Here is a 27407-nt window from a genome sequence, read left to right as displayed (position 1 = left end):
CCTGATCTCTTGGAATCCCTGGGCAGGGATAGTCCCTGTGCTGGGTGTTATAGTGAATTCCATTGGCTTCTCCTGACATGGAGCCAGTGTGCCTTTTTCCCAGGAGGAGTGAGTGTTGTCTTTCACTTGGTCAAAGCTGGTAAGGCTGGGCTGTCCCTGGCCGTCCTCAGGAATGCGAAGATGGAAGGTGATGGGCACCACAGAGGTGTTGATCAGGTGGCACGACAAGGTCTGAGGAAAGCCTAGGAAATGACACAAATGGCTGAGTAGGCACCAAGCATCTCGTGATTTCTGGTGTGAATATCCTGGTAGGATGAAACTGCGCTTGGAGTTTAGCTCTTTGTTATCTGAATGACAGCTCACTGAGCAGCTCAGCGAGCAATGAATTGTAACTTGGACACTGGTCTCAGGTTGCTGCCTTGGAAATGCCCACTCTTAGCCCTGCTGAACACCACAAGTTTCTCCCTCTGTAACTGCCCCAAACCAGCACCATCAATTATTTCTGCACACTGATGAGTGTGCATCCAGATCGACCATTTACCCTGAAAACTCAATCCATAAAATTCCCTGTTAACGCTGCCAACACTCCCAGCATTTTCAAGATATAAAAGCACTGAGTTGTCATTGGGGAGAAGCTACAGCAAAAGAAAGGGAGGATGGAACATGATGCAAAGCACCCCAATGCAGTTTCTTTAGGCAGGATCCTTAAGGTATCTCCTGGCTTGGGGCAACCACGTACAACTCACAGCCCACTTCACTAGAGGCAAACCTGAGGCTTGCTCTGAGATCAGTGATTAGAAACCATGTCTCGTCTTATCTGACAAATGGGGACATCACAGCCACACTGCACACTGGCTGTGATTGCTGCCCACAAGAGCTGACACCACCTTAGCTCTGAGACTTGCTTCCCGTAACGGAAAGCCGGGATACAGCCACACCTGGTGGGGATGTCCTGCAGAGCCAGGACACCAGCCCACAGCCTGCTCTGCAGTGGACATGTGGCTTGGCTGGCCAGCTCTGTGGGGAGGAGACATCTCCCAGGGCCTGCTTACCAAGCGTCATTTGAACCCAGATGGGGAGGAAAACCAACTGCAGGCACAGCAGGGAGCTTCTCCGTGTCCATCAACAGTGACACTGCCCAGCTCCAGCAGTGACTCCAGCAGGGAGGCAGGAGGGGCACAAAAAGGACAAACACAGGTGTCCCAGTCGGGAATAAGACCAAGGTCACCAGATGCAGACAACAGCCAGCAGCACAGTTAAAAGAAGCAAAAAATACAACAGCTGCCTTCAGCTGAGGAGGTCTTAGGAATGAAATCAGAGTAAACAGGATGAATCTCCTCTAACAGAACAATCTTTGTGCCTGCTGCCTTTCGTGTTGTTTCATTTATTCAAAAAGAAACTAAGAAGGGGCTCGGCAGTGATGGAGGGGAGGAAGCAGCTCAGAAAAGGTAATGAGTTTTTTCTTAAAAAGTCCATGAACTGCATGAAAACACAGAGGCATCCTGGGTGCAGAATGATAACGGCCCTTCAGTCAATCCATGACTGATTTCACATTTAAACTGTAGATCATCTCAGTACAAAGCCTTTTGTGAGCCTGAGATGGAGAACTAGAACCAGCATTTCAATGGCAACGCTCTGGATGTTCAGCCAAAAGCTCTGTCAGCAGAGCTGGGCTTCTCCTGGGGAAGAAGAAGAAGCCCACAGCTCCGAGGACACAGGTGCCTGAGGCAGAGCTATTGCTGGGGCATCTGACCTGGTCAGGGATAATGAGATGCCCTCACACCACTAATTAACATCCCACACTAAAGGTACAGGGCTTAAGCTCCCTTCTCCTGCAGTCCCATACCCTGGGCCCTCCTGGGACGAGAACTTTTACGGTCGTTCTGCTGGCAAGGACTGGGAGATTGGAGCAGAAGAGACTACGAGGGACACCAGAAAATACTGACTTTCTATTCCTTTGGTCCTTTTGGATCTCACGATGGTGAAATGCCATCAGCAGCCCTGGAGTTAACACCCTGCAGGCTGCCATGGAAGAGCACGAGTGACAGATGCTCTTCTGTTCAAGTGCTCCATTTTGGCTAGGCACAGATCCCCCCTGCTGTGTCCAAGCCCAGGGAACACTCACCAAAGGACACGTCATTGAAGTCAAGGCCAGCTGTGCTGAAATGCAGGCTCAGTCCGGTGACGTGACCCCTGCGAGGACGAGGACAGAGGAGGTAACGGCTTGGTTAAAGGGAACTGCAAAGCCTTTGGCCGTCCTTCCAGCTCAGGTGGGTCAAAGCTGGTGTCAGAGCCCCGTGGGTGTCGAACCAGCCCCGCACCCTGTGCTGAGCACGGCATCTGTGGGCACAGGAGGCAGCCAACAGCTGCTGATGGGGCTTAGGGCACCACGGCAGGCAGGGCATGCCCCCGAGGTGCTGCTGGCCCCATGGAGGACCCTGTACACACACCCAGAGATGGCTCTGTGCCCTTGCCTTAGGAGAAAGACCGACTCACTACTTTTCTCTTGCAAAGTAATAACCTTTTTGTTATGTTTTATCCATTTCCCTTATATTATTAGTAGAATGGACTGCAGATTCCTTTTGTTTCTTTACTACCTTGATTCAGTGCCTCCCAACAGCGGCCCAGACACAGCCACCTCCAAAGCTCCAGAGCTCCTAGCATCAGCTTTCCTGCCTCCACCACATTACCCCACCAGCCCGTGGTTCAGACTAGCTGGGACAAGCCCTCGTGCTGCTGTGGTGCTGAAAAGGGAGCTTTGCCTCTCCTGTCATCACCCCTTCTCCCCTTTGCTGGGCGAGGATTATCTTTTGCAATGGCACCAGCCCATGGGAGGATGCCCAAGTCCTTGTGACAGTCCCTGCTGCTGCAGAGCTCCCCATCTCCCACCCCAGTCCCTTCCTGCTGTGGAAAGGAGGTCCCAGAGCACTCCCTGCACAGGACTAAGGAGCACAGCCTGTGCCTGTGCACGGGCACGAGGGATGATGTGAGGCTGCTGCTGCCCCTTTGGCACGGATCATTAACAGAGGATTTTAGAACCACTTCTTCTGGCTGCAGAGTCACCCAGGCTGGCCCATCTCCAAAGCCCTGGGTGTTCATAGGGGACATCCCAGACCAGCAACTGCCCAGAGCTGATGCCTTCCCACTGCCTGGCATGGCCAAAACGGAAGGAAGTCCCTGCAGGAAGGAGTCACTCCAGCTCCTGGGTACCTGCACTGGGCAGAAGGCACCCCCACACTAAGGGGATGCCAACATCAGAGCCAAGACTAAGACCTCAGGCAACACCTTTTTTCTCTGCTCCACCACCAAATGAGGCAGGTGGGAGATGATTACTCAGAGACAGCTACAGATGTGCCCACCAAGCTCCCAGAGCCTTCCTCACCTGATAGACAAGGTCACAGGCTTAGGGCATTCAGCCACATTGAAATGGAACTCTTCCTCGAACTCCCCCAGGGTGCTGGAACTGAAGAAGATCTGGATGGGCAGGATCCCATTGCGTGGAATGATGCCCTGCTGGGGCTGAAAGGTGAAGCAGGAGCCGTGGACTGTGGTTGGAGGGATGAGCCGGAAGGGAGCATTGATAGCTCCTGTGTTAACCAGCATTGCCTGCAGCAGCAAGAAAGCAAAATGGAAATACATGAGCAACCTTCCTTTCTTACAGAAGGCTGAGTTGCTTTCTAATAAATTATTAACCCCTGGAAAGGCAGAAGATGCTGTGTGCTGCTACGTGGCAGAAGCCAAAACAGTACAACAGGTGCCTTGAGTCTGAGGCTGGAACAGAAGCCTCTGAACACTTCAGCTTTTTGACCCAGTGTTGCTTTCATGTGTTGAGGGGTTGTTTTGCAGAAAGCATCCCAGCTGATCTCCAAGGGAGGTTGCCAAAAAGCAGGAATTGGGGTTTCGTGAACAACAGACAACACCTTTCAGATCCCGGAAAAGGATCCAGATTCTGTGAAATTCCCCAGATTTGACTAGTATGTCAAATATTCCCTGCTCACAACTGCCCAACTTGCCAGAAATTCCACAGGTCCACCAGGCTCCCCTCTGCCCCAGGAGCCATCAGGATCTACCCCAGCCCCTGCTGCTCACCTCATAGCTGTAGGCTTCTCCAACCAAAACTTTCCCCATGTCCAGTTCCGCAAACTTGAAACGGAGGCAGGGCCCGAGGCCTTCCCCTGTGAGGCACAGGGGCAGCCTGCTCTCACGGCCTGGGGAGAGATTTCCATTTCAGTAGAGTAATTCTTACTCTCTTATCCTGCTTTTTCCAGGCTGCCTCAATGCTAGTCCCTGACTCCGAGATGGGTGAGACCAGCTCCTGATGCTCTGGGGGAAGAGATGGACCCTTCTCTTCCCTCAGGTGATATGCCTTGGGGCTGGCTTCCAATTTCTAACCCACCCCTTGGGCTTGTGTCCCATTTAGCCACCAGTTTGCACCCTGAAAAAGCAATGCTGAGTTTAAAACATGATTTCCGTAGTGATAGGACAAGGAGTAATGGGGACAAACTGAAAGAGGGGAAATTTAGGTTAGATATACAAAAGAAATTCTTCCCTGTGGGGGTGGTGAGACCCTGGCACAGGTTGCCCAGGGAAGTTGTGGCTGCCCCGTCCCTGGCAGTGTTCAAGGCCAGGCTGGACGGGGCTTGGAGCAACCTGGGCTAGTGGAAGGTGTCTCTGCCCATGGCAGGGGGGTTTGGGACTAGATGATCTTTAAGGGCCATTCCAACCCCTTATCATTCTATGATTCTGATTTCCTTCCCACGCACTTGGAGGAGCTTTGAAATCCGTTCAGTGAAGGGACAAAGCTTGCAAAGAGTTGGGCATTGCTGCCTGGCTTCTAACTAAATTGGGGGGCAGTGGCCCTACAGCACAGGACTTTGTTGCCAAAGTCTTCAGCTTCTGCTGCTTTCTGACACTCAGCATCTTGTTCACAGAATGTCCCCGTGTTTGGTGACTGGCTTGGAACATGATTCTCATCTGACCATGTCAACAAACAGAGATGCACAGTTTCACACGATGCAGGACATCACAAGGAATGCCTTGGGAGCAACTTTTTAAATCCCTGCTTTCCTTCCACAGCTCTAACAATGGCAGTTGGTGGGCAGGAAGAGAGTTTGTTAGCATGAGCCCTGAGTAATTACTGTAGATGGTATTTGTTGAGTTATCCCTGCACAATTACTGTCTAAATAAAAAGCTGTTTCATGACACTTGTATCCATCAGCTTGGAGCAGGAAGGAAGGCAACAGAGTAGCTGGGTTAGGGATTGCAGTGCCCTCCAGAACGGGAGCCTGGCCGCTGGAGGACCACGGGCCTCCCACCTCTTTCTCCTAGATGGGCAAACCCAGAGTATTCCCTGGATGGAAACCTGACAGCCATCTTCCACTTTAAGGTGAAAAACACTAAGCAGCACCATGCAGAGACAGAGAGGAAGGACAGGGGAACCTGAACCACACTGTGCTCTGCGAGTGTTCTCTGCCCTGTGTGGGCACAGCAAAGCCACCACCTCTGTGAGGGGGTGACTTGGGGTGGGGGAACAATGATAAGTGCTCCCAGAAAAGGACTTGACAGCACTCCTGGAAGCTGAGCACAGCAAGCCCAGTGGCCACCACCTGGACACACCTCAGCCTGAGAGCCAGAAGGTGACAATTCCCACGCAGGGAGAGAAGTAGGTGCTGGCTAGGGGTGGTCCTTCTGCAGACAGCCTGGGCTCAGCAGGGCTCAGCCACCTCTGGTCTGCTGTTGTCTGGGCAGTGGGAGGTGATCCAGGCTCAGGGAGCACATTTCTACCTCAGCTCCTACTGCCCGATGATGGATCCATGTAGTGAGGAGCCATCCTGGAGGTCAGTGCTCTAGAGGGGCTTAGTGCCCATTCCCTAAAGCTGTTCTGCTCTGTAGCTCTTTGGCCTTTGAGGAAATACTGGCAAACCCATGTCATGAAAGCTTATCCATGTACTGCTTGGATTGTTCTGGGATCAGTGTCCTGAGCCCTGGCCTTGCATGGGAGACCACCAGGAAGCCGCAGGGACAGTGCACATGAGCCAGCACTGCTCTGCTGACCATGGACCCTTCCCAGCACTTCCATGGGAGCCCAGTGGGCTGGAAGAGTATTTGCACCTCCCCCTCACTGTGGGTGAGAGAAAGAGGAGAAGGAGCCATACCTGAGATCAAACAGTAGGCCACTTTTCTATAGACTTGGGCAACTCGGGGGTTAAAGAACACCTTGATCTCAGCTGAGCAGTGTGGCCCAACCTCTCCCTCCTAAAACAGAAAGAAACAGCAAACGATTTACCTTCCAATATCACATTTCTTCTTTTCAACCTGTAAGCCTTTACTTAAGAGCAAGGAGTGAACAACACAAAGAGCCCGAGGAAACACTCCAAAACCAGCTCAACACACCACAGGATGCTCTTAATGCTCAGCTGATCAGCTCCCACTCTACAATATTCCTACTGCTCTGACACAAGCTCTTGGTCACATCGTGCTGCTGTCAGCTACAGTGGTGTGAAACTGCTGTTGTGTTGACACTGGTGGCTCTTGGCCTTAGATGGGCTATAGGAGTAATCAAGAAGAGAACACGATCCCCTTCCTTGGAAAGAAAAAACTTAGTTCAACTTATTTTAAAAGAAAGCAGAGGCTGGGATTATTGTAGGGTTTACTCCAAGATGAGGAGGGATTTTGCACTGCGCAGACAGCGGGGATTCTTCATCTCACACTGTGCCAATACTCATAATCAGGGCTCTGGTTGATGGAAGGACATGGAGGTCTGCTTGCATAAACAGAAAAAGATTTTCTGTCCCTGCGTGCAACAGAACTCAAAAAGTTCATTTCAAAGTCCTGTGTTCAGGCTCCCAGATGACACTGGAAGGGAGACTCAGACATGCTGTAAGTCCTGGTTCCAGGGAGGGATTGGCATTTCCATGACCTTGGGCTGAATTTGGCCTCCTTTTCGCTTCAGGTCAATCTGTGAACTGACAGTGCTCCAACACCCTCTGCTAAGCCCCACGCATCACGTGTAAGCTGTGCCCCTTCCTGCGGTAACTGATCCCTCTGGACACTGCAAGGACACGCACCAAGCTCCCTTGACGTCGAGCCCTTGCAGCAGAGCTCAGCTTTAGGCAGGTTCCTGCTGCCTTCCAGGAGCCCACAGGGTAGCAATGCTTTTTGCAAGAAGCTCTCCAGCCTCACCAGGAACCTGATGTCTTCTCTCTGGGCACATCAAGCTGAGGTGGGGATCTGCCGAGTGAGCTCATTCAGGGAGGGGGAGGAGGAGGAGGTTCTCAGCTATCACTTACCAAGGGCTCAATGGTGAAAACATCATCTGAGAACAGCATGGGGTCTGCTTCAATCTTTGCTGTCTCCTCCTCCAACTCATAGCGCTTCTCTACGGAGAGCCTCGCTGTCTCCAGGGGCGGCCGAGACAGATTGAGAGACAGCCTGCAGCCACAGGGAGAAACAAAGGCAGCAGGTCATTTAATAAGCCACTGATTTGCAGAGCTGAGTGTAAGTGCAGAAGCAGCAAAGCGCTCGGGGAGGAGCAGCAGCAGCTCCCCAGCAAGGGGCTGAGCCCAAGCCACGGGGCAGCGCATTCGGAAATGTTTCTCCATGGCTGACCTGCAGCGCTGGGCATGAGGAGGGCTCTCAGCCACTTAGATGGCAACCCTCTGCTCAACCTCCATCAACAGACAGTGATTTCACCATGATGTGCCAGAAGGCCCTGATACTTTGCACCCCCACCTTCCACTGCCTTGTGTTATATAACAAGTGAATACCTGCCCGAGTGCAAGAAGCGGAGTCACAAATAGGACGATTGATTTAGGGGGCGCTCGCCTTGGAGGACCCCCAGAGTGGACCCCTGACAACCACTGAACTAAGACCTGAGCATGTGGAATGGCAAAACTACTCCCACTCTCGCCTCTCATGCTAATGAGGGACTGTATAGAAGTAACTCACATAAATGGCCAGGAGACAGAGGAGCTAACTAAAAAAATAAACCTTTATTCTAATAAAAGGGAGAGTTCACTCAACAAACCTCAGTGAGGTCTCTCAACTCAGTGGAGGCTGCAGCTTCTTTTATCCCCTTTGCCTGGAGCACAGGTCCCTCCCTGTTTGGCTGGGATACTCTGGAGTTACAGGCTTCCCAGCAGGCCTACTGTGTGTCCCCCATTATGTGCTGATTAGGTGGCTCTGGAGGTCACTGACATTGTTCAAGGTGAGGCCACAGCACTTCAAAATGGAGGACATGGCCACATGATCCTCCCATGCTGCTGGTTGGTCCCCCTGTCTCTGGGCAAACTGCACCTCTCCCGAACTGACAACTGAACAACCAGCAACTTTGTTGGCTCTTTACTGCGAGCTGTGACTGCCCTGCAAACTTTGCAGGAACACCTACTTGTTCCTAATACCCTAAAGCACTCAAGAGCACAAGCAGCCCCTGAGCCCATATGTTAGTTTTACCCTTGGGCAGTGCATGTCACCGCATCTTTCAGACCAACCTGATCTTCTGTGGATGCTCCTCTGCCTCAGTAGCAAAAGCCTTCCACTGGAACCGGGCTGTGATGTTAGTTCTGTTGTGGATGAGCATGGTTCTTTGGCTTGACAGCGTGAGATAAGTCTTGTCAAATTCCAAAGAGTACTTCTCCAGCCCGATGTCGAAGTCCTTAGCTTTTCCATGAAGCCTGGTGTGGGTATCTTCATCTGGAACAAAGCAAAGAGGAGTCTGTGCTCAGCTCACTCGCTGATGGAATTAATTACAAGGACCAGAGCAAACCACAGGTAAATCTCATCCCTGTTTGAGGGCATCCACTTTATCAACCCCCTAAACACTAACTAGTTTTCACTGTTCTTTGTGGTAAAGCTGGGATGGGGCAGTGCTGCTGGAGGGGGAATTCAGGTGGCTGGGACAGTGGGGAGTTGGTAGAGGACTGGGGTGGGGGTGCAGGATGGAGAACACCATGCTGACACCAGGGTTCCCCCCAGGGATGGACCAGCACACAGCAACACACCACATCCAGAACAGGGACAGACTCAGCCTTGGCCCCTTCTTTGCTCACTTCTGAGCACTGAAACACACAGAGGCTTGAAATGAACAGTTCTACAAGTAGTTTGCAGAGCAAGTCTAACGTTATTCTGCTTAGAAAGGGTTCTGCTGTTTTGAAGGATGCAGGGTGAGTGCACCGTGCAGTGCCCAGCACTCACCAACTATGTCGCAGTGCACTGCCAGGGATGTGGAATGATGCCCAATCTCCCTTGGGTGATATTCCACTGTCACTTGCATGGCTTCACCAATGTCGAGGGTTCCCGTGGCTGGACTGACAGTGAAAGGGCTGCAAGACCAAGAGAGAGATCAGGACTCTTGGGGGAAGTTTGGGGATATTTGCAGTCTAGTTCACTTCAGCTGACTTGTGCAAGCAAGAAGCAAAGCAACCACAGTCAGCAGAAGACAGACAGAACACACAGCATCAGAAACAGCTACCGACTCTCTTCTGAGGAGATGCAGCCCGCAGAAAATCCTGTTGGATAAAATGAACTCATCTCCCCCATACTCTGCATGGAGGCTCAAGGGTCTGACTGCCAACAATCCCATCAGAGAGTGGTTTGGGAAGAGCACAGAGAGGGTTAAGAGCTATTTGCATACACAACTTGACACTGACTGCCTCAGAAATTTCTCTTTTTCAATCCCCTATTCAAGAAATGCAAACGGCAGGGCACTACCTGTCCTGTGACATTACAGCCTAGGAATCAACAGGGAGAATAAAGTCTTCCTTGAAGACCAGAGAATAATGAGTTTAATTTGCAGTGTGGTTGTGTGGGGTTGTTTTTCCCCTTGTAAACATCCTGGTTTAGCCCAAGAAAGGGCACGTTTTATCAGCATTTCAATGAAGTTGAATTGCTCGAAGAAAAGGAGCAATGAAAACTGAATGAGTGCAACTGCAAATTGGAGCAATACAGTGACATGGAAACAATACCCAAAAGGAGGGTCCCGTTTACAGCCTGAAGGATTCAATCCCAGCTAAATGAAGTGCCATTAAGAGCAGCACAGCAAGGGAGCTGAACAGGAGGTTTCTGTGTATTCACCAGCCATGCAGTCTGGGATTCTGGAGTGTCATCAGCCTGGTAACTCTTTGCTTGGCCCACCAGAGAAACAAGGGAAATAATTAGGCAAATGTGGGTGCAGTTTGGATTTAACAGGAGCAATTTGGCTTTGTCACCAGGTAAACAGCTCTTGCCTGACAGACACAAAAATCAGTGCTTTAATGCTTCGGGATAGCTCAGGTGAAAGGTGCTTCTGCCCAGTGGCTGCTGGGCTTTGTGCTCTTTGTACAGCCCCACTGAGAAAACAAAAGTTTAGTGCTTTGCTGATGGTTAATTTGTCACCTTAAAAACATTTCCTGGGGAATCTGATGATTATTAGAGAATGCAACATAAAAAAAATAAATAAGAAGAACAACTGGAGCCGTGTGCAAGCTGAACTTTGTTCCTCTCAGTGGTGACAGCTGATGGAATTGCTGCTCTTTCTGCTTCTTAAGGAGCTATTGCTGCAATTAGGGGCCTGACCCGGGCCCATTACCACCAGTGAGAACATCACTACTGGCTAATGGAGAAGCCTTGGGCCAGCAATGTTTTTGTGCTGGGCCTGAGACTTTGGAGAGAGAGGAGGAAAGACAAGGTCCCACCAGCCCCAGAGCTGGATTACTCTCCGTGCCCCTGCATCTGCCCCGATGGGGGTGCCAGGACTGCTGCAGGGCTCTGCTGGGGCTCAGGGGTTCGTTGCCTGGCCTGGGAAAGGCATGGAATTTTTTTCCTGTTCTTTTGCCAGAAATTTTTCTAGAACAGAGAAGCTACTACTTAAGGGGAATCCCTGGCAACTCTTCAGCACTACCTTCCCTCCCGTTCCCTTCCTACTCCTGCCCCATGTCCATATACTCCTGCCCTCAGATGGCTGGATGGGGAATGAGACTCCTGGCGCTGACTTCAGGGGATGCCTGAGAAAGAAGGTGTTTTCCTATTTTCAAATTCTCAGAAGAGGATCCAGCCAAGTTCAGGACTAAGAACTCAAGTGGCAAATCAGTCCCTGCATCTCCGACATTTTCACATATTCCCCAAATTGCTCCTGTTTCTTATACACCTGTGCATATGCCTATGGGTAGATGGTAGATCAACAGGTATGAGAGGACCTTGAAGAAAGTTCCCAAGGAAGAATGAATGACAGTTTGACAAAAATTTAACCAAAAACAAAATAAGTTGAAAAAAAAAGCAGAAACACGGGAACTTCAGAGTATTTTAAAAGAAATCTGAATGAAAGGTGGGGGACACTTAATTAGAATAAAATGCTTCTATTCAAATACTAAATGATCTGCTTGAAAATTTATACTGGCTTTCAAAGGTTCTTCGTGAAACAGGAGAGATGACTGATGCCCTCAGCTGACAAGGGAAATCAGATCGGCTTTGACTAACAGGAACGGCACAGGCTGTTCACATCAGCTCACGTTGGGCATCTGATGAGGGGCCCCCTGATGTGCCACACGCTCGAGGCCTCCTGGAGAATGGGTTTATTTGGCTGACACTGGGAGGCAGCCATTTCAGAAGGTGTTGGTGCTCAGGAGGGTGCAGACCAACTACTAACATGTTCCAGCAGTCCCCAGGAAATCTGGGAGAGACAAAGCTCAGGGCTTGCATCCTGCTTAAAACACTAGAAGCAACAGCAGGCCCCACATGTCCTGCCCACTTCCAGCTGTGGCTGCAGTGCAGCAGCTCGGATGCTCTGGTTCCTTTGGGATACTCTTTCCCAACTCTGCCATCACCCAAAGGTGTTTTGCACTAAGACAGGTGAGCTGCTTTACCTCTCAGTGCTGAGGCTGTAAGAGGCTTCCAGGTTCCCGGTGTTGCGAACCAGCAGAGTCTTCTGGGTGCTGTGGTTGACTGGACACGATGAGAAGTCCAGCTGGTCGGGGAAGTCCAAGATTGGGCGGGCACCAATGGCCCGGATTGGTACAGTGAACTTTTCCCTTTCGCAGATGCAGACAAGCTCGTGGAAATGGTCTTGCAGGAAAAGAGACTGGCAAAGCACAAGGCATTGAGTGCCATCGTCATGGCAGAAGAAAAAGTGCTGTTTTCTATGAGCCTTTGTGGGCATGAATTTACCTCTTCCACCCCAAAAATGACCACTAATTCATACTAATAAAGGCTGGAGAACAGAGCACGTGAAAAAGCATCATTTTTGCTCCATTCCAAAGGGGAAGAATAAAGCTCTCTGGATCTTTTTGTTCCTCTGGTATTTTCCATAATTAAACCCCTTCCAGTGAGCCTAGAGTTGGCTAAACATCAACACCCCTCCCTGTGATTTCCCTGCTGTTCCATGTGCCTCTTCCCTTGTGAACATTCAAGAATAGGTGTGGAGGGAAAGCAAAGCCCTCTAGGCCCAGCTGCAGGGACTGGCAGCACCATGCTGTGCCAAGGTGTTTAACCACTGCAGGGACTGGCAGCACCATGCTGTGCCAAGGTGTTTAACCACTGCAGGGACTGGCAGCACCATGCTGTGCCAAGGTGTGACCAGCTCCAGGCTGCCTGCCCCCAGCCCAGAGCTGACCTCACAGCACGGGGTGGGCTATAACCAGTGTGCAACAAACGCTGTAGCTTTAGAGAGAATGTTCCTCCAAACTCACCTTGCTCCCCTCAGGGATGAAAAGGATCTTTATAGTGCAAAATGAGCCTGCTGGGATCTGATGGCACACACCATTGGGGCCGACCAACTTGAAATAAGGTGAGCTGTCCATGGTGACCCTCACCAGCCGAGTAACCTGCAGGAAAGACACAAAATGGTGATTTTGCCACTTGTGGAAACCTGAGGAGACCTGGGTGTGCCCTGGTGACAGCCTTCCTTGACCATTTTCCCAAAGGACTTTTAGCTCTGGAGGTACAAGCAGAGGATACACAAGGGTGAACTTGAATCCCTTCTGCCTGGGCAAAGCAGCTCGGCCAGAGGCAGTAGGGCAGTGCCTGCTGGGAAGGAAGGTCAGGCACCAGCAGTATGGAGATAGAACACCTGAATCAAGTCATCCTCATTTTCAGCAAGCCCAGAGAATCTGCTTGCTTCTGCCTGCACACAGCCATGCAGCCCTGTTCCAGAGGGAGAATGTGCTACCTGAAGGCCAACCAGCACATTATCCTGGGGGAAGGAAGAAATTCCCTTCGAACAGACTGAGTTACAGTGGGGAAGTCCAGCTGTGGGGAGATAGTCATATGGGCACACCAGCAAGAGGAGACCAGACACTTGGCCTTCCTGGGAAACTGAAGAGAAAAGGAGGAACACAGCACGACAAAGAGACAAGCCCCAACACAATGAGATGGCAAAGAGAATTTAAATGGGCTGTAAAGGAGCAAGGGAGAAGCACAAGACACTGCCAGGAAAGGCTGGTGCAGAAGATGAGAGCAGTCAGCTTGCCAGAGTGAGGGAAAGCCAGACGGCCCTGCAGGCTGTGTCTATCAACTCTGGGCTTCCAAGGTATTTTCTGCCTGGAGAAACATGACCAGCACTGACAGTGTGGTTTCATTATTAAAAGACAATCTCAGCTCTCCAGGGGCTCTTGCTGCCTGGTGATTATGGCCAGGCAGCTGCCAGTGCAGGCAAGCCAGAGTGCTGTGCATTCCTGCAGCCACCCTGCTGCCATTTTCTGCCCTCAGGGGAACACAGGCACAGGGACAGCAAACAGGCATTTTCTAGCACACTCTCCTCTTCTAGCACAGCTCCACATCCCAGCACTTACCTTGCCTCTATTCCTCAGAAGCAAGGGCATTTCACAGACCTTGCCCAGGGGATAATTCTGAAACACAAGCTCGGATGGGTATGGCTCAAGCAAGGTCTGGTTCTGGTCACGTGATGAGAACTGGAGAGGCAAGAGAGAGCAGGGAGAGGTTCAGCTGCTGGGAGGAAGGTTTGTGAATGACACTCCTCTGTGGATCCCCGGTGAAGGACAGGCTCTTGGTGACTTGGTCTGCCCAGCTGCCACTGGGGGAACAGTACCTCACCCACCTCTGCTCTGAGCTGATCAAAAGCTGCTGGACCACACTGAGAAGGCTCAAGCTGAGCAGCTCTTTTGGCAGGAGTTTCTCCAGCTTTCCTTCTCCAAAATGCCAGGCAGCACTTGCCTCCAGCACAGCCCTGTGCTAATGGAGTCCCAGAGCTCTGGGCACTCACTGAGCACTCAAGCAGTAAGTGATACCAAGAATTTACATCAGACTCCAAAGGAAACAATTTTTGGATGACCTTTACTCTGAGGCAGGGAGACTGAGGCCCACACAACTCCAGACTCTAGAGCTTAGACACCAGTAAGAAGAGAACAGCACCAGAGGAGGTTAAGGCAAAAAGAAAGTACCACAGTAGATAGGAATAGGACAAATAAGGTGAATGCTGGATGAGGATAAGGTTCAGCTCTCTTCTCAGCAGTGCTGGACAACTTGAGTAAGACTGGAGTTGTGTTAAATTGGGAGTAATTACCTCAGGCCCTCAGCCTTCAAAGGCCAGCGCTGCCACTGTGCAGGGAATCCTATGACCCCCAGCATTTGTCAGTGACAACACCAAAGCAAGAGTTGGCTCTTTCAGAGGGACAATAGAAAATGGCAAGCTGGTGCCCTTCTGTCCTGCCCCAGCCTTCCCCCGGTATCGTGCCTTCACCATGGTAGCTAAACTCCAGCAAACCCCACCAGCTTCAGTAGAAATTATTTGTGTTGGCTTAGCACAGATCAGGACTCCAGCATCTCACTAGGAGAAAACGTTTTGCCTTTACCCCAGCAGAAGGAACTCAACCACCACCAGCAGTTTGGAATAACAACAGGACCTGGACACTGAGGTGTTTCAATAAGCTGGAGGCAAGGCACACAGCCTCTTCAAATGTCACATCAAACAGCAAGGAAAAGGGCAGGAAAAGGCTACCTTGCGTTTGGAGTTCTCACTTGTGCCTCGGTGCTGGAGAATCTTGGGCAACTTTGTCTCCTGAGGGCTGTCCGGCTTCTTCCTGAACCTGAGACCTATGTTCCTGATGCCAAAAATGGTGAACTGAAAGGCAAAAAAACCAGCAAGAGCCTCAGAAATGCCCTTGTTCAGAAAGGCTTTTCTTGTTCAAGTGGCTCTGATGAATCATTTGTGATCACAGCCACCAGGACAGTCCTGGAAGTCCTGGAAGTTACCTGCTGAAATATTTAACATCAGAAAACTAATGGTATTGAGCAGAACACACTTGCTCTAACCAGGCGGCTCTGCCTCATTAGCTTCTCCATGATTTGATGTGACACGTGTGGGGATTTCTGCTCTTGGGGCATTTGCGTCCTCTTTACTTTCACTGGATTGAGCCAGTGACCTTTGCAGAGAGTGGCAAACTGCCCTAACTCCATCCCTGCCCAAGGCTCACAACCCCCAGCACGTGAAGATGTCACTGCTGGCTGAGTATGAGAGAAGCAGAAAAGCAGCGTTGTGCCAAGACAAGAGGTGCAGAGCAATAGGTCCATAGTTCTCTCTTTGTAATTAGCACAGGTTTTGTCTCTGTCTGGCCTCACAGTCCCATCCACAGAAGAATATAGAGAGATGTCCTTGACAGAGCCTCAGCACTGGGTCACCTCCAGCCAAGTGAGCTCCAGGCAGCAAAGGGGACGTTTGTGGGTGGGAAGGAGGACTTGCCCCAATTCCACTGCTGCCTGCGGGGCTGGATCTGTGCTCCACACAGGAGATGAGACAGAACAACTGGTTAGGAACCTGTTCCAGGGGGGACCAGCCACCTCTCTCAAGGCTTCAGGCAGCGTTTGAGCTGCCCACCACGTGCCCAGGTGCCTGGAGGGCAGGTGTGGTCAGAGAAGCACAGTGACTGTGCCAACCTGACAGAAGGAATTCCTGTGCTTTACATTTGTTTAACTTGGCTCCAGTAACACAGCCAGGCAAGGCTCTGGACTGTCCCTGACACACCATGACAGCCCCTGCCAACAGAAGCACGGCCCTAAGAGCTGGGGAGGGGGTCTGTAGCTTCACGGTGCTGCTGGACAGCAGGAGGGGCTGGGAGAAGAGGGACACGGGAGGAGTTTCCAGCCTTAACACAGCTCCTGGCCACAGCAGGTACTTACAGGCTTGGGCTTCTCAGGCTCTTTCGGCCTTTGAGGACGAGCCAGCACCGCTCTCCTCGGGAATCCGGGATCCATTCTGAAGGATGTTGTAGGTGGATAAGTTGTGGCAGTGTCTCAGCTCACCTGGAAGGAGCAACAATGGAATGCTGAAAATCCAGAATCCCATTCCTGGCAGACCCAAAAGATACAGTGGTGCTGCGAATTTTATATTATTTGAAAGTAGCTAAGTGCTTGTTTGGTATAAGTAAGCCAGAATTGTTAGGCTGGAAGTTGGACTTTATTTGAACTATATGGCTACGTTGTGTAATTCAAAGATGGATCAGAGTGAAATCTGGAGCTAACATTCTGAACATTAATAATAGTTACAAGAGACAAAGCTGTAGCTTAAATATTACTTGAAAATTATTAGCTAGAGTGGACAGCCCATAGCTGGTGGTATAGGAACTGTAACAACCTCCTCTTCTGCAGGCCAACCAAGCCCAACTTCCTCAGCCACTCCTCACAGGACTTACCTCTAGACTCTGCATCAACTGTGTTCCCCCTCCCTGGACCAAGTCCAGGGAGGGAGAATCTTTACTGCAGTGAAGGTCTCAGAACCAGATACAGTACTTTTGCCTGTTGAGAAACAAATGGATTTGATGTGATTATTTCACTGAACTCAAGGGCAACTTTTGATAGCTACCTTTGTACACATAAATATAGATGTTCCCATCTCTGTGCCTGCACGTGTGTGAATTGATCATGGTCTATGTAATAAGCAACAGAGTGAACCTTGCCATCAAACTTTGCTAGGTCACTGAGGAGACACCATTAAAGGGACGTGAGCCCTTAGAAACACAACATATGGGGGAGCAGGACCACGTCAGACTTTATCCTAGTGGCAGTTCTTCTCCAGCATCCTTATCCTACAAGAAGCTAAGGGTAAACAATCACCAGCCTGACAACCACCTCTCTCTGTTTGTGTCGTACAAAGTCGGTGTGCAAGAAAGGGCAAGAAGAGAAGACAACTCCAGAAAGTGGGTCTCAAGCACTAGAAACACAAGAACAGACACTGTCTTATGGACACCAGGACATGCTGCAGCAAGAGCTAGGATTTAAAGCTGGAAATTACCATCTAATGGGGAATGGAACATTAATCTGGATTTCAGTGATTTATTACTTGGTCTTGAGAATAACTGGGTTGTGGGAGCCCAAACCCAGCTTTCAGCAAAGGAAAACAAGGCTGACAAACATCTCGTGATTCAAGAAGTTTGGACCCTTGTCCAGAGACCTGTTGATGTGCAAACCGGAGATATAAACCTGGCTCCAAGAAGAATTAAGAAAGGACTTTTGGGGATGATTGTTAAAACTATGTCTAAATCCCTGTAATCCCTCTCTCCCCCATGTAATCCTACTAGAAGAAAAATTAACTATTTGGAAACTGCAGTAAAAACTTGTGTAATTCCCTATTTAACATAGGTTGTCCCCTTCATTAACATGTCCAAACGCAGATGCCTTTAAAACAGTGTTCTCGTGTTCAATAAACTATTCCAGTTCCCCCATACTGGGATCGTGTCTGGCTTTTATTTTTCAGACTGCCACTAATGTTGCCACAACTGTGGGGCTGAGAACCTTCTAACATTTAGAAGATTCGTCAGCCATCGGCTGGCTGGACCAAGGGAAGCAGCACTCCTTGTGTTTCGGTGGTGTGTGCGTAGTCAGAACTGAAAGAAGGCGGAAGATGTGCACGGAAACTTGTCCTCAGCAGGCGGGAACTGCTGAAGTGAGCTGACTACGAACTCCAGATTGGGTAATTATCTTTAAAGACTTTGTAACAGTAAGTAGGGTACAATGGGGACTCAAATATCTTCTGAAAAAACCCCACATTTATTTAATTTTAAAACGCGAGCTTAAGCAGCATAGCGCGAAAATTGGCGAACAGCCCTTGCAGAACCTGTTGCTGTGGGCCCAGCGTCACATGTCAGAACTGAACGTTACCGACCTTCTTGATATGTGCTTGTGGGACCCGGCAACCGCCCGAAAAAACCTCAGCAGTCGCTGCCCGGGACGGGCCCCAGCCCCTGAGCGGAGCGCACAAGCACATTGCAGCCCGACACACGCTGCCCGGAGAGAGCCGTGTGAGACAGAACCACGGCCACCGCCGCTGCGGCCACCCCGGGCAGGGTCGGGGTGCGAGCCAGCGCCAGCGAACTGCCGCCTTGTCTCAGCAAGCTCCTGGATCGCCGCCCGCTACCGCTCTCAGCAGCAGCAGCCAAGCAGCGGCCAGAGGCACGGGTCCAACACCCTGGAGCAGGTCCCTGAGAGGGGGGCACCACCTCCGGCGCCCCAGCAAACAACGAGATCGAGAGACCCGCGCCGGCGGAAGCAGCAGCGGGACCCGAGCGGGATCCGCTCAGAAGGCAGGAAGGACCCGAAAGAGGCACCGGGAAAGACAAACACAAGCAGAGCACGAGGTGTGCAAAAACCGGGGCTATGGGGCGTGAGCGGAGGAGAGGATCCCACAGAATCCCCGGGGGGGCTCCGGGAAAGGTCCGAGGGAGGAAAGAGCCCGAGCGGGACCAGCGGCGAAGGAGGGAGCGAGCGGAAGCCCAGCGGCAACAGCACGAGAGAAACCCGGGAACAGGGACCCCAGAGACAAACGGAGTGGGGCAGACACAAAGCTGCCGACTTCAGCAGTAGTCAAAGCAGCAAAACCCCCCTTCCTTGATTTTTTTCCTTTTTCTTTGCAGCCTTGTGAGAAATAAAGAATCGGTTTTATTACAAGCAAATATAAGGCGTATCGCGGAGTTGTAAGACGCCGGATTCAGCCCGGAACCGGTGTCAGGGAAACATGCGGACGGGAATAAGGAACTGTAAAATTACTATTAGTAAAGAAACCCCTTATGCCACATGGCTGATCCTGAGAGACGTCATACTGCTGGACACTCCACCTCCTAGCACGACACAGAGGGAAACGCCTCTTCTATGACGTAAACAGAGTTGAACCTTAAGAATGTTTAATAAGCGGGACTTTTGAATTGGAAGGGGTGTTCCTGGGAATCCTGTATGCCTAGGACACCCGACACGTGTTGTAATTTTTCCTTTTCGTTTTATTCCTTTTGTTTTGCAAGCTTTTGCCGTTTTTCTAAATTTAATAAAATGAGATTTTTCTCACAGCCTGAACTTAGAACTGGTCTTTTTTTGCAAACCTTTTTGTTTATTAACCTGTTTCAGTTTCACAGTGTGAGTGAGGCGAACAAAACGCTACCAATGGAGAGATTGTCCCCCCGCGCAAAAACAAATAAACAAACAAAGAAAAAAAACCGGGAAAAGCGAAGGAAAGCAAAGAACCTTTGCTGAATGAAGATACCCTTCCATAACTAATAGCCAAAATTGTTTTAAAATGTATGCATAGCTGTATTTTTGAAAATTTTTAAGTTTTTGCAATAACAATTTTCCTTAAGTCCAAAAGCCAAATTAACACAGAAAGACATATATTTGCCTTAAAAATAGAAGAAGTATATATTTTATCCTTGAACTATAGGAATGTTTATATGTATTTAAAATTTAAATTGAACATGAAGCAAAATATGTTTTTACAGGTTATACTATCATCAAAACAGAAAACATATATTACTAATCTGAGGGTGAGAAACAAAAAATACCAATTTCTCAGTTCATAACCAAAAGACACTGTAAAATGAAACCCAAAGGTATGTTTGTATGATGTGTGTTCGATGGCCATCGAGTATGAATGTGTAAATGTATGCATGCGTGTGAATACGTAATAATTAATATGTTCTGATTTATACACAAATGCACATTACCTCACACATGCACAAACACCCTTAGATAAAAACCAGAAAACATATCACCCTGAGTTGAATAGAATTTCACTTGCAGAAATGTTTTAGGTTAAACAAATTTTTCAAAACCAAACACTAAAAAACACTTTCAGGTAAAAATCAGGAGCATACGAACCCTGAAGTCATCAAGTTATTAAGTTTGGTTCAAAATCAATTGCTTATAAGTCAATAGGATCTTTAGAAGATAGCTTAAATAAAGTTTTATAAAAGTAATTTCTAATAAGAAATAATGGAAATAAGTTGTTTAAACAAGTTTTATATTAATCCAGGGTTATTTAATTTAGCATTGTTGGGAATTTTTCCTTCTCACATGTTGTTCCTTGTTTACTTTTCTACATCCAGAAATGTTTGATAGTCTTTTTGATTGGTTAAATGTTTTTAATGTTAGTGCAAAGTTTAAGAAAATAATTTATGTAGCAATATGCAGAATGCCTTAAAAGAGCTGTGATTCCTCCACATGCCTTTATAATGCCAAACCTTGTGGCCCAAACTATTCTGACACACAATGCCTTTGCATAATCATACTTTCCATCTCAGGTATATAAAAGACTGTACATTGCCTTGAAAAAGGAGCCTCCTTGCTAAAATTAATTTCACTTGTGGTATTAAAAGTAAGACTGCAATGTTTCTTGTTAGATCCATTTAAGAATATCTTTGCTTCTAAAATGCAGCTATAAAATCTGTTATTAGTTCACTCTGAACCGATACATCAAAGCATTGATAAGTTGAAGAAAGAAAATAGTAATCAAAGCTTACATTACATGTTTAGTTAGCATGATAAATTTAATACTCTAGTTAAAGAAAACATTTATGGTAATATTTGTATTTCCTTGTATTTTGTCTTGCATTAGCAAACGTTTGATCAAAGTTTTTTCCAAGTTTTTTGTTTTTTAGAAAAATAAAAAAAAAGAAGGGGCAGATGTGGGAGCCCAAACCCAGCTTTCAGCAAAGGAAAACAAGGCTGACAAACATCTCGTGATTCAAGAAGTTTGGACCCTTGTCCAGAGACCTGTTGATGTGCAAACCGGAGATATAAACCTGGCTCCAAGAAGAATTAAGAAAGGACTTTTGGGGATGATTGTTAAAACTATGTCTAAATCCCTGTAATCCCTCTCTCCCCCATGTAATCCTACTAGAAGAAAAATTAACTATTTGGAAACTGCAGAAAAAACTTGTGTAATTCCCTAATTAACATAGGTTGTCCCCTTCATTAACATGTCCAAATGCAGATGCCTTTAAAACAGTGTTCTCGTGTTCAATAAACTATTCCAGTTCCCCCATACTGGGATTTTGTCTGGCTTTTATTTTTCAGACTGCCACTCTGGGTTACTTGTACCAGTTTTCTAACTGCAGTTTCATTCACTTCAAATGAAGCCTGTCCATCATGCCCACACTGCTGTTCACAGAGGGCTTCCACTCTCCACGCCCCCATCCAGGTTAGCAGCTTCCCCTACCCTCTAGCCCTGGCGTGATGCTCTTCCATAGCCCCACGGTTCCACTTCCATGGAGCCTACAGGGATCTGCCTGCCAGACTCAGGGGAAGGAGCAGAACTGAGAAATCAGCCCCATCTCTCTCCAGGGACAGGACAAAGCACAGCTCCAGCCCACCACCGCTGTGTCATGGGGAGAGATCTTCATCTTCCCCAGAGGCAGACAGCCCTTTACCCAGCCCACAAGTTAAGGGAGGATCTTAATTCCCCCTCTGCTCCAGGCTCAGGGCACAGACAGCTCTGGCCCCTCAGCTTTGTGTTCAGAGCACAAATGGCCTGAGCTTGGGCAGAGGAACCAGCTGTGCCAGGACACAGCAGCTGAGGCCACCTAGGGAAGCAATGAAGAAATATGGCCAGGGCTGGGGAACAATTCGTGACTGTCTCAGGAAACCCGGGTCTATCACAACAGGGTGTCAACCTTAACATTGTCAAGCTTTACCTTCCAGTAAAGGACACGAGTGATCTTCAAAGACAATTCTCTGCAAGGGCTCAGTTGGTGAAGAGCCCGGTCAGTCTTTGCCTTTCGGCAAACTGTAAGACTGACTTTTTGGAGAGTCAATCTCTCCAAAAATTCGCTTGGCGAAGCGTTGAATGTCGCTGCCTGACAGAGCTCAGGCCGCAGGGAACAGGGTAGGATGAGAGGGAACAGGGAACTGAGGGTGTCGCGGCGCCAGCACCAACGCAACAGTCGCTGTCACAGTGTTCCAGTTGCCAGGCAACGGATGGAACGGAGCCGTGACGGAGCCGTGAAGGGCTGTGTGGGGCCGTAAGGGGCTGTGGGGCCGTGAGGGGCTGTGGGGCCGTGAGGGGCTGTGTGGGGCCGTGAGGGGCTGTGGGGCCGTGAGGGGCTGTGTGGGGGCCGTGTGCTCCAGCCCGGCCGGGCACAGCCGGGCCTTTGCTCCACAGGGACCCAGCGCCATCTCCCGGCGCTCCGCTCGGTTCGCTCCTGGGCACCTCCACGGACCCAGTTCAGCCCCGGCTGAACGGCGGGATTGGAGCAGCTCCCGGCGGGAGCGGGACGCGCAAAGTGCTCCATTTCTGCCCAAACACTTGGAGAATCACGGACTCACAGGATGTTAAGGGGTTGGAAGGGACCTCAAAGATCATCTTGTGCCACCACCTGCCGCTAGACCTGGTTGCTCAGAACCCCCTCCAGCCTGGCTTTTTGAGAGTTGCAGGGCTGGAGCATCCACAACCTCCCCAGGCAACCTGTACCAGTGTCTCACCACTCTCACAGTAAAGAATTTCTTCCTAATATCTAAGCCACATGTCCCCTCTTTCAATTAGTACCCATTACTCCTTGGCCTGTCACTACAGTTCCTGACAGAGTCCCTCTCTGGCTTCCCTGCAGGCCCCTCCAGGTACTGGAAGGTGCTACGAGGTCTCCACACAACCTTCTCTTCTGCCTGTCACTGACATGGGTTGTCTTACTCAGCTAAGCTCTGGGACAGTGGCTGATGTTGGGAAGCACCTTGGAAACAGAGCAATGGACAATGAAGGCTGAACCTTCCAGTCCCAAGAAAAGCTGGATTGTAATAATTACTGAGGCAATGGTAGCGCTCCCCTCGGGCTAGGGTTCAGGTAGCAAATGCTCCAAGGCTGTCAGGGGATAACTGATCATTGCCACTCTTGTCCTTCACCCCAGCCTTTAGCCAAGCAGCTGAAGTTCCCGCTACAGTCAGTGCTGCTCCCACATTAGCCATGCAGAGTTCCTAGTGTGATCAAGGGACACTTCACCACCCCACCCATTACACAAAGGCCAAGGAATGGGAATTCCTAAGAGAGCAGAGCAGCCTGCGGAGGAATAGGGGTGATGTCTGATCACACCTGCTTTCCTGGAGATGGCTGAGCCCCAGCTCCCAACCAAGCACCACACAGACACCTGCTCACTCCCCTCCTGTGGATGTGGGAGAGAACTGGAAGAGTAACAGTGCGAAAACTTGTGGGTTGAGACACAGTTTATTAGGTAGTATGTGGATGACGTAGAGATGGGTGTTGGGGGTTGAAGAGCAGCTGGGGAGGCCTCTGGTGAAGGCTGGGAAACCATGAGCAGAAGAAGCCATGACACAAATGGTGTCACTCTGGTTTTGCTGACCGCTGCACCTTCTTTGGTTTGCTGCTCTGGGTTTCACCTTTTTGCAGTGATGTAGAGTGTTTCAGACCAGCCTTCCGCAAATAGCCTTTCCCCATCACAAACACCGATGGGCTCTTCTGAGATGGCTTCAGGTTAGGAATGCTGGGAAGAAAGGGACTGGTATTAGCCAGATGAACATTTCCAGCCAGCCAGCTGCTCGCCTGTCTCCTCACAGAGCACACAGTGTCACATCCTCTCTCCATGCAAGCAGCGAGCAGCAAATGAAACAGAACTGCACTCCCTGCCACGGAGGCAGCAGAGGTGGAAGGGCAGAAACACAACCAGTTATGGGCCTGGGGACCAACTGCAGCATATGGGGTTCCAGGTAGAGAAGGAGGCTGGGCTTGTCCCATAAGGAAGCATAGCTGGGGACTGGCTGGCCCCTTGGCAGCCATTCTGGATCTCCCATTCCAGATTTTGCAGCCCTCCAGGAGCTTAGTGTTTCATACAGTGTCTTTTCCCATTGTCTCCACACAGATCCATAGACATCTCCACAGACATCTGGCCTTGGCCAGATGATCATCTTTCTGTGCTCTTGGATGCTGTGTATTCCTGCTGCCTCTCTGGGGCTGGCTGTCCCCAGGGCTGCACACTCACCCACCCCAGTCAGAGGGACTGAAGGGAGGATGTCAGAGGATGGACCAGGCTCTGCTTGGTGCTGCCCATCAATAGGACAAGAGGCAATGGGCATAACCTGATGCAAAACAAGTTCCACCTGAACGTGGGGAAGAACTTCTTTCCTGTGCAGGTGACAGGTTGTCCAGAGAGGGTGTGGAGTCTCCCTCACTGGAGGTATTCCAGAACCCTCTGGACACAATCCTGTGCCATGCGCTCTGGGATGACCCTGCTTGAGCAGGAAGGGTGCACCAGATGGCCCATCCTGTGATACCCACCAGGAGCATGGATTGGAAAGCACCTGGACATTTCTTACCTGCACAGCATTTCAGCCTTAAATTCCCCCACACGCATCGGGCAGAATTTCACGTGGAAAATCTGGTTTTGTCCAGCAGGGATGGTACCACAGTCAGGCTCGATGGAGAACAGCGGTGGGTCATTTAAGTCATCTGGATACAATTCCATAGAGGAACTAACATGCTTCGAAAGGCAGGTCATCTGGCTTGAACGGCGCCGACTTGGCGTGGGCTGAGTAGAGTGGGGCCGACTTGACTGGGGCCGAGTTGACTCGAGCGGCGACGCCCAGTGCACCCGACTTGCACGATGCTTAAACCAGTGATCCACAGTATCAGAGGACAAGAAATAACCTGCAGGAGGGAAAAGGACATCTTTCAAAGACAAAATCCTTTGTTCCCAACAACTCTGCCTCCTGCTGCAGGTGGATAGAAGAGAGCTGGGATGCACTTGGAGCACCTCTGGCCAAGTACTTTCAGCAGGAGATAGAGCGGCTGGGAGCAGGGTCTCCGCCTGCAGCACACACTCCCATGCTGGGGCAGGAGGCTTGGTTTTAGACAGTGACTTTGCATTTGCCCTGGAGTGGGGAACTGCATACAGACAGCGGCTGCAGGGCAGCTCAGTTGTTCCACCCTTGTTTTTCCCAGTCTCAGAGACTTCCCAAAGAGGTGCCCTGATGTCCCCCTTCCCAGTCCTGACCCAGCATGTGGCTCTCCTCAGAGCCCGGCTCAGCTCCTGTGCAGAGCACAAGTGGCAGAGCAAGAAGAGGAGGGGCTAAAAGGCAGAGAGGGGGTAAGGAGAAAACTCTCCAGCTGCAGCTGGGAAGTGGACAGGGATGAAAAAGCAATTAATGTTTTGGGGTGAAGTGGCAGGGTCTTCTCCCCAGGCCCTCAGCTACCAACTGAAATGTCCCAGAGCCAATGACTTACGCATCAGAGTGACCGAGAACGGCTTTCCAGAACTCTTTGATGGTCTTTCCTCCTCCAGATCCACCTCCCAGGAGTATTTCAGGGCTACTTTGCCTGTATTGGACATCTGGAAACTGAAAAACAAGGAGGAGGAATAAAAAGCATGTACTAAAGTAACACTGTATGGTGGGCTTCTGGTACCACCTTCTGCTGAGGAACGTCTTCTTCTCCAGGCAACTCTGCCACGTTCAGAATTGCTGCCCTGGGTGGCCCAAACAAAGTATTTCAAAGTCTGGAAGTTTAGGAGGAAAGGGCCAACATGGTGCCCAGCACTCACGTGCTTATATCTGTCTGGAAGGGCTCAGTCTGCTTCATCTGAACCTCGACCGTGTCTAGTTTGAACTTGGCATAGTCAACCTGAGCACTGAGGAAAAGCTCAACCTCGCGGCTGCTCTTCTCCAGGACGGTGTGAGGTGGTTCCGGGACTGCCTTGGCCACCTGCAGGCAGAGGAGGGAAGAATCACTGAGCAGAGCCCAGAAAGCCAGGCTGAGCTGAGAAATCCTTTGGCCTCCAAACTCAGCCGCATAGAAAGGACATTCAGGTTTATTTCCCTGGAAAGATGACAAAACTGGACTGTTGTACTACAGTATTGGTTTCTACCCACTGATCAAAGCAGTCACCACCACAGCTATTAATACACTCATGGGGATTATGGCCAGCTGTCAGTCCCAGTGCTTCAACCCTGTAGAGCCTCTGACCTTTTCCCTGGTCCCCTATAAATCCAGCAGGTCTCAAAGTTAGGATTAAGTTCCCCTGCTGGAGCCCTGTGGATGGAGAAGCCCAAGACTGACTAGTCCTAGAAAGAACTTCCTTCTCGTCTTAGGAGAAAGTGCTCTCCAGATGGCACATGGGGGGTGGGAGCTGGCTGTGGGCATTTTGGGATGCGAATGATCTCACTGGGAAAGTCTCCAACTGCTGATGCTCTGATGGGGAAGTTGGGTTTACAGGACTTACAAAGTTCTCAGAAAGAACCTTCACCAAGACAAGTGTGTTTGGCAATAATGATAGAAAAAGCAAGAGTTTCTGGAGATGATGCTTCTCCAGACTCCTGCACAGTGCCTGGGCTGCTCCATAATGAGATATCCCCCACAAGACAGAAGCCACACCCCAAATCTCTGGTATCGGTGTAGGCAGAGCTCGGAGCTCACTGGTGTACGCGGAAGAGCACTTGTGCTGCTCTCCCCTTCAGAACAAGAGACAGAACGCAGTGGAATTAACTCCTTGGGGGTGACAAGGCACCAAATCAGATGAAGAGACTTTAACACTGTCAAATGGGATAAAATCAAACGTGACCTCCCATTCAACACGGGCTGCAACACTTGGCCTGTGGCACAGACCGGCAGTTTGCATGTGGATAAAGGTCTCTTGCCCAAAGGCTTCCCCCTCTGGTGTGAGCGCACCCGCTCACTGCGCATCCGCCTCTCCCTAAAAGGCACTGCTGGTGAACCTCCCGGCTGGAGCCAATGCCCAGGGGAAGCAGGAGCTGCTCTGCCAGCAGCGCTGGTGCTCTGCTGCTGTCGGCAGGTCCTTTTGCAGAAGCTTGGTTAGCTTTTGCTGCTGTGCTTCTTACCTTCTCCTTGATAGGCCAGCGGGCTCCTGGTAATCTCTCAGTGGTGTCCTCCCATTTCTCAGTGTACATTCCATCGTCCCAGTTGTAAACCTCTTCTGGTGGCAGCTGGTATTTGATCTTGTCCACCTTACAGTTCACAGAGTGCCTTTTGATGGTGACCGGGACTTTGGATTTCAAGGTCACTCTGATATCCTTGGCACAGCCAGGCTGGAGGTGTCCCACCTAGGGAGAACCAGAGAGTCAAGACCAAACTGGAATCACTGGCAAGGGCAGCACTGACAGCAAAAGGAACTGATATGGTGAGCAGCTGTGCCGGGAATCTGCACCTCAGTGAGGATTTATGTGAGATTTAATAAAGCAAAGTATCAACAGAAGGTGCCACCTCC

At 50.1% G+C, this 27407-nt stretch overlaps 2 protein-coding genes across 2 annotated transcripts; both read right to left on the bottom strand.

The window, feature by feature from the left end:
* On the bottom strand, positions 1-22064 carry LOC113994178 (hydrocephalus-inducing protein homolog; the record flags this gene model as incomplete). The annotated part of the gene is made up of 15 exons (XM_039382507.1): positions 21879-22064; positions 16617-16719; positions 16105-16227; positions 14927-15049; positions 13761-13880; positions 12660-12794; positions 11838-12052; positions 9193-9320; positions 8490-8691; positions 7290-7431; positions 6156-6255; positions 4090-4208; positions 3383-3606; positions 2126-2193; positions 1-242 (listed from the first exon to the last, which is right to left on the bottom strand). Coding segments are annotated over exons 3-15 (1893 nt in total), but the record flags the coding sequence as incomplete, so codon positions are not given.
* Positions 22065-23379: 1315 nt separating this feature from the next.
* LOC120323494 (hydrocephalus-inducing protein homolog) lies at positions 23380-27272 on the bottom strand. The gene is made up of 5 exons (XM_039382504.1): positions 27022-27272; positions 25728-25888; positions 25412-25524; positions 24505-24835; positions 23380-23675 (listed from the first exon to the last, which is right to left on the bottom strand). Exons 1-5 carry the CDS (start codon positions 27088-27090, stop codon positions 23516-23518), a joined length of 834 nt encoding a protein of 277 aa, XP_039238438.1. The 5' UTR covers positions 27091-27272; the 3' UTR covers positions 23380-23515.
* Between the last annotated feature and the right edge of the window lie 135 nt (positions 27273-27407).

This window comes from Pipra filicauda, unplaced genomic scaffold (genome assembly GCF_003945595.2).
Source record: "Pipra filicauda isolate LSUMZ 115617 unplaced genomic scaffold, ASM394559v2 scaffold1117_size28051_pilon, whole genome shotgun sequence".
In the NCBI taxonomy this organism is placed as follows: Eukaryota; Metazoa; Chordata; class Aves; order Passeriformes; family Pipridae; genus Pipra; species Pipra filicauda.
This window is presented reverse-complemented; position numbering and strand designations above follow the sequence as displayed.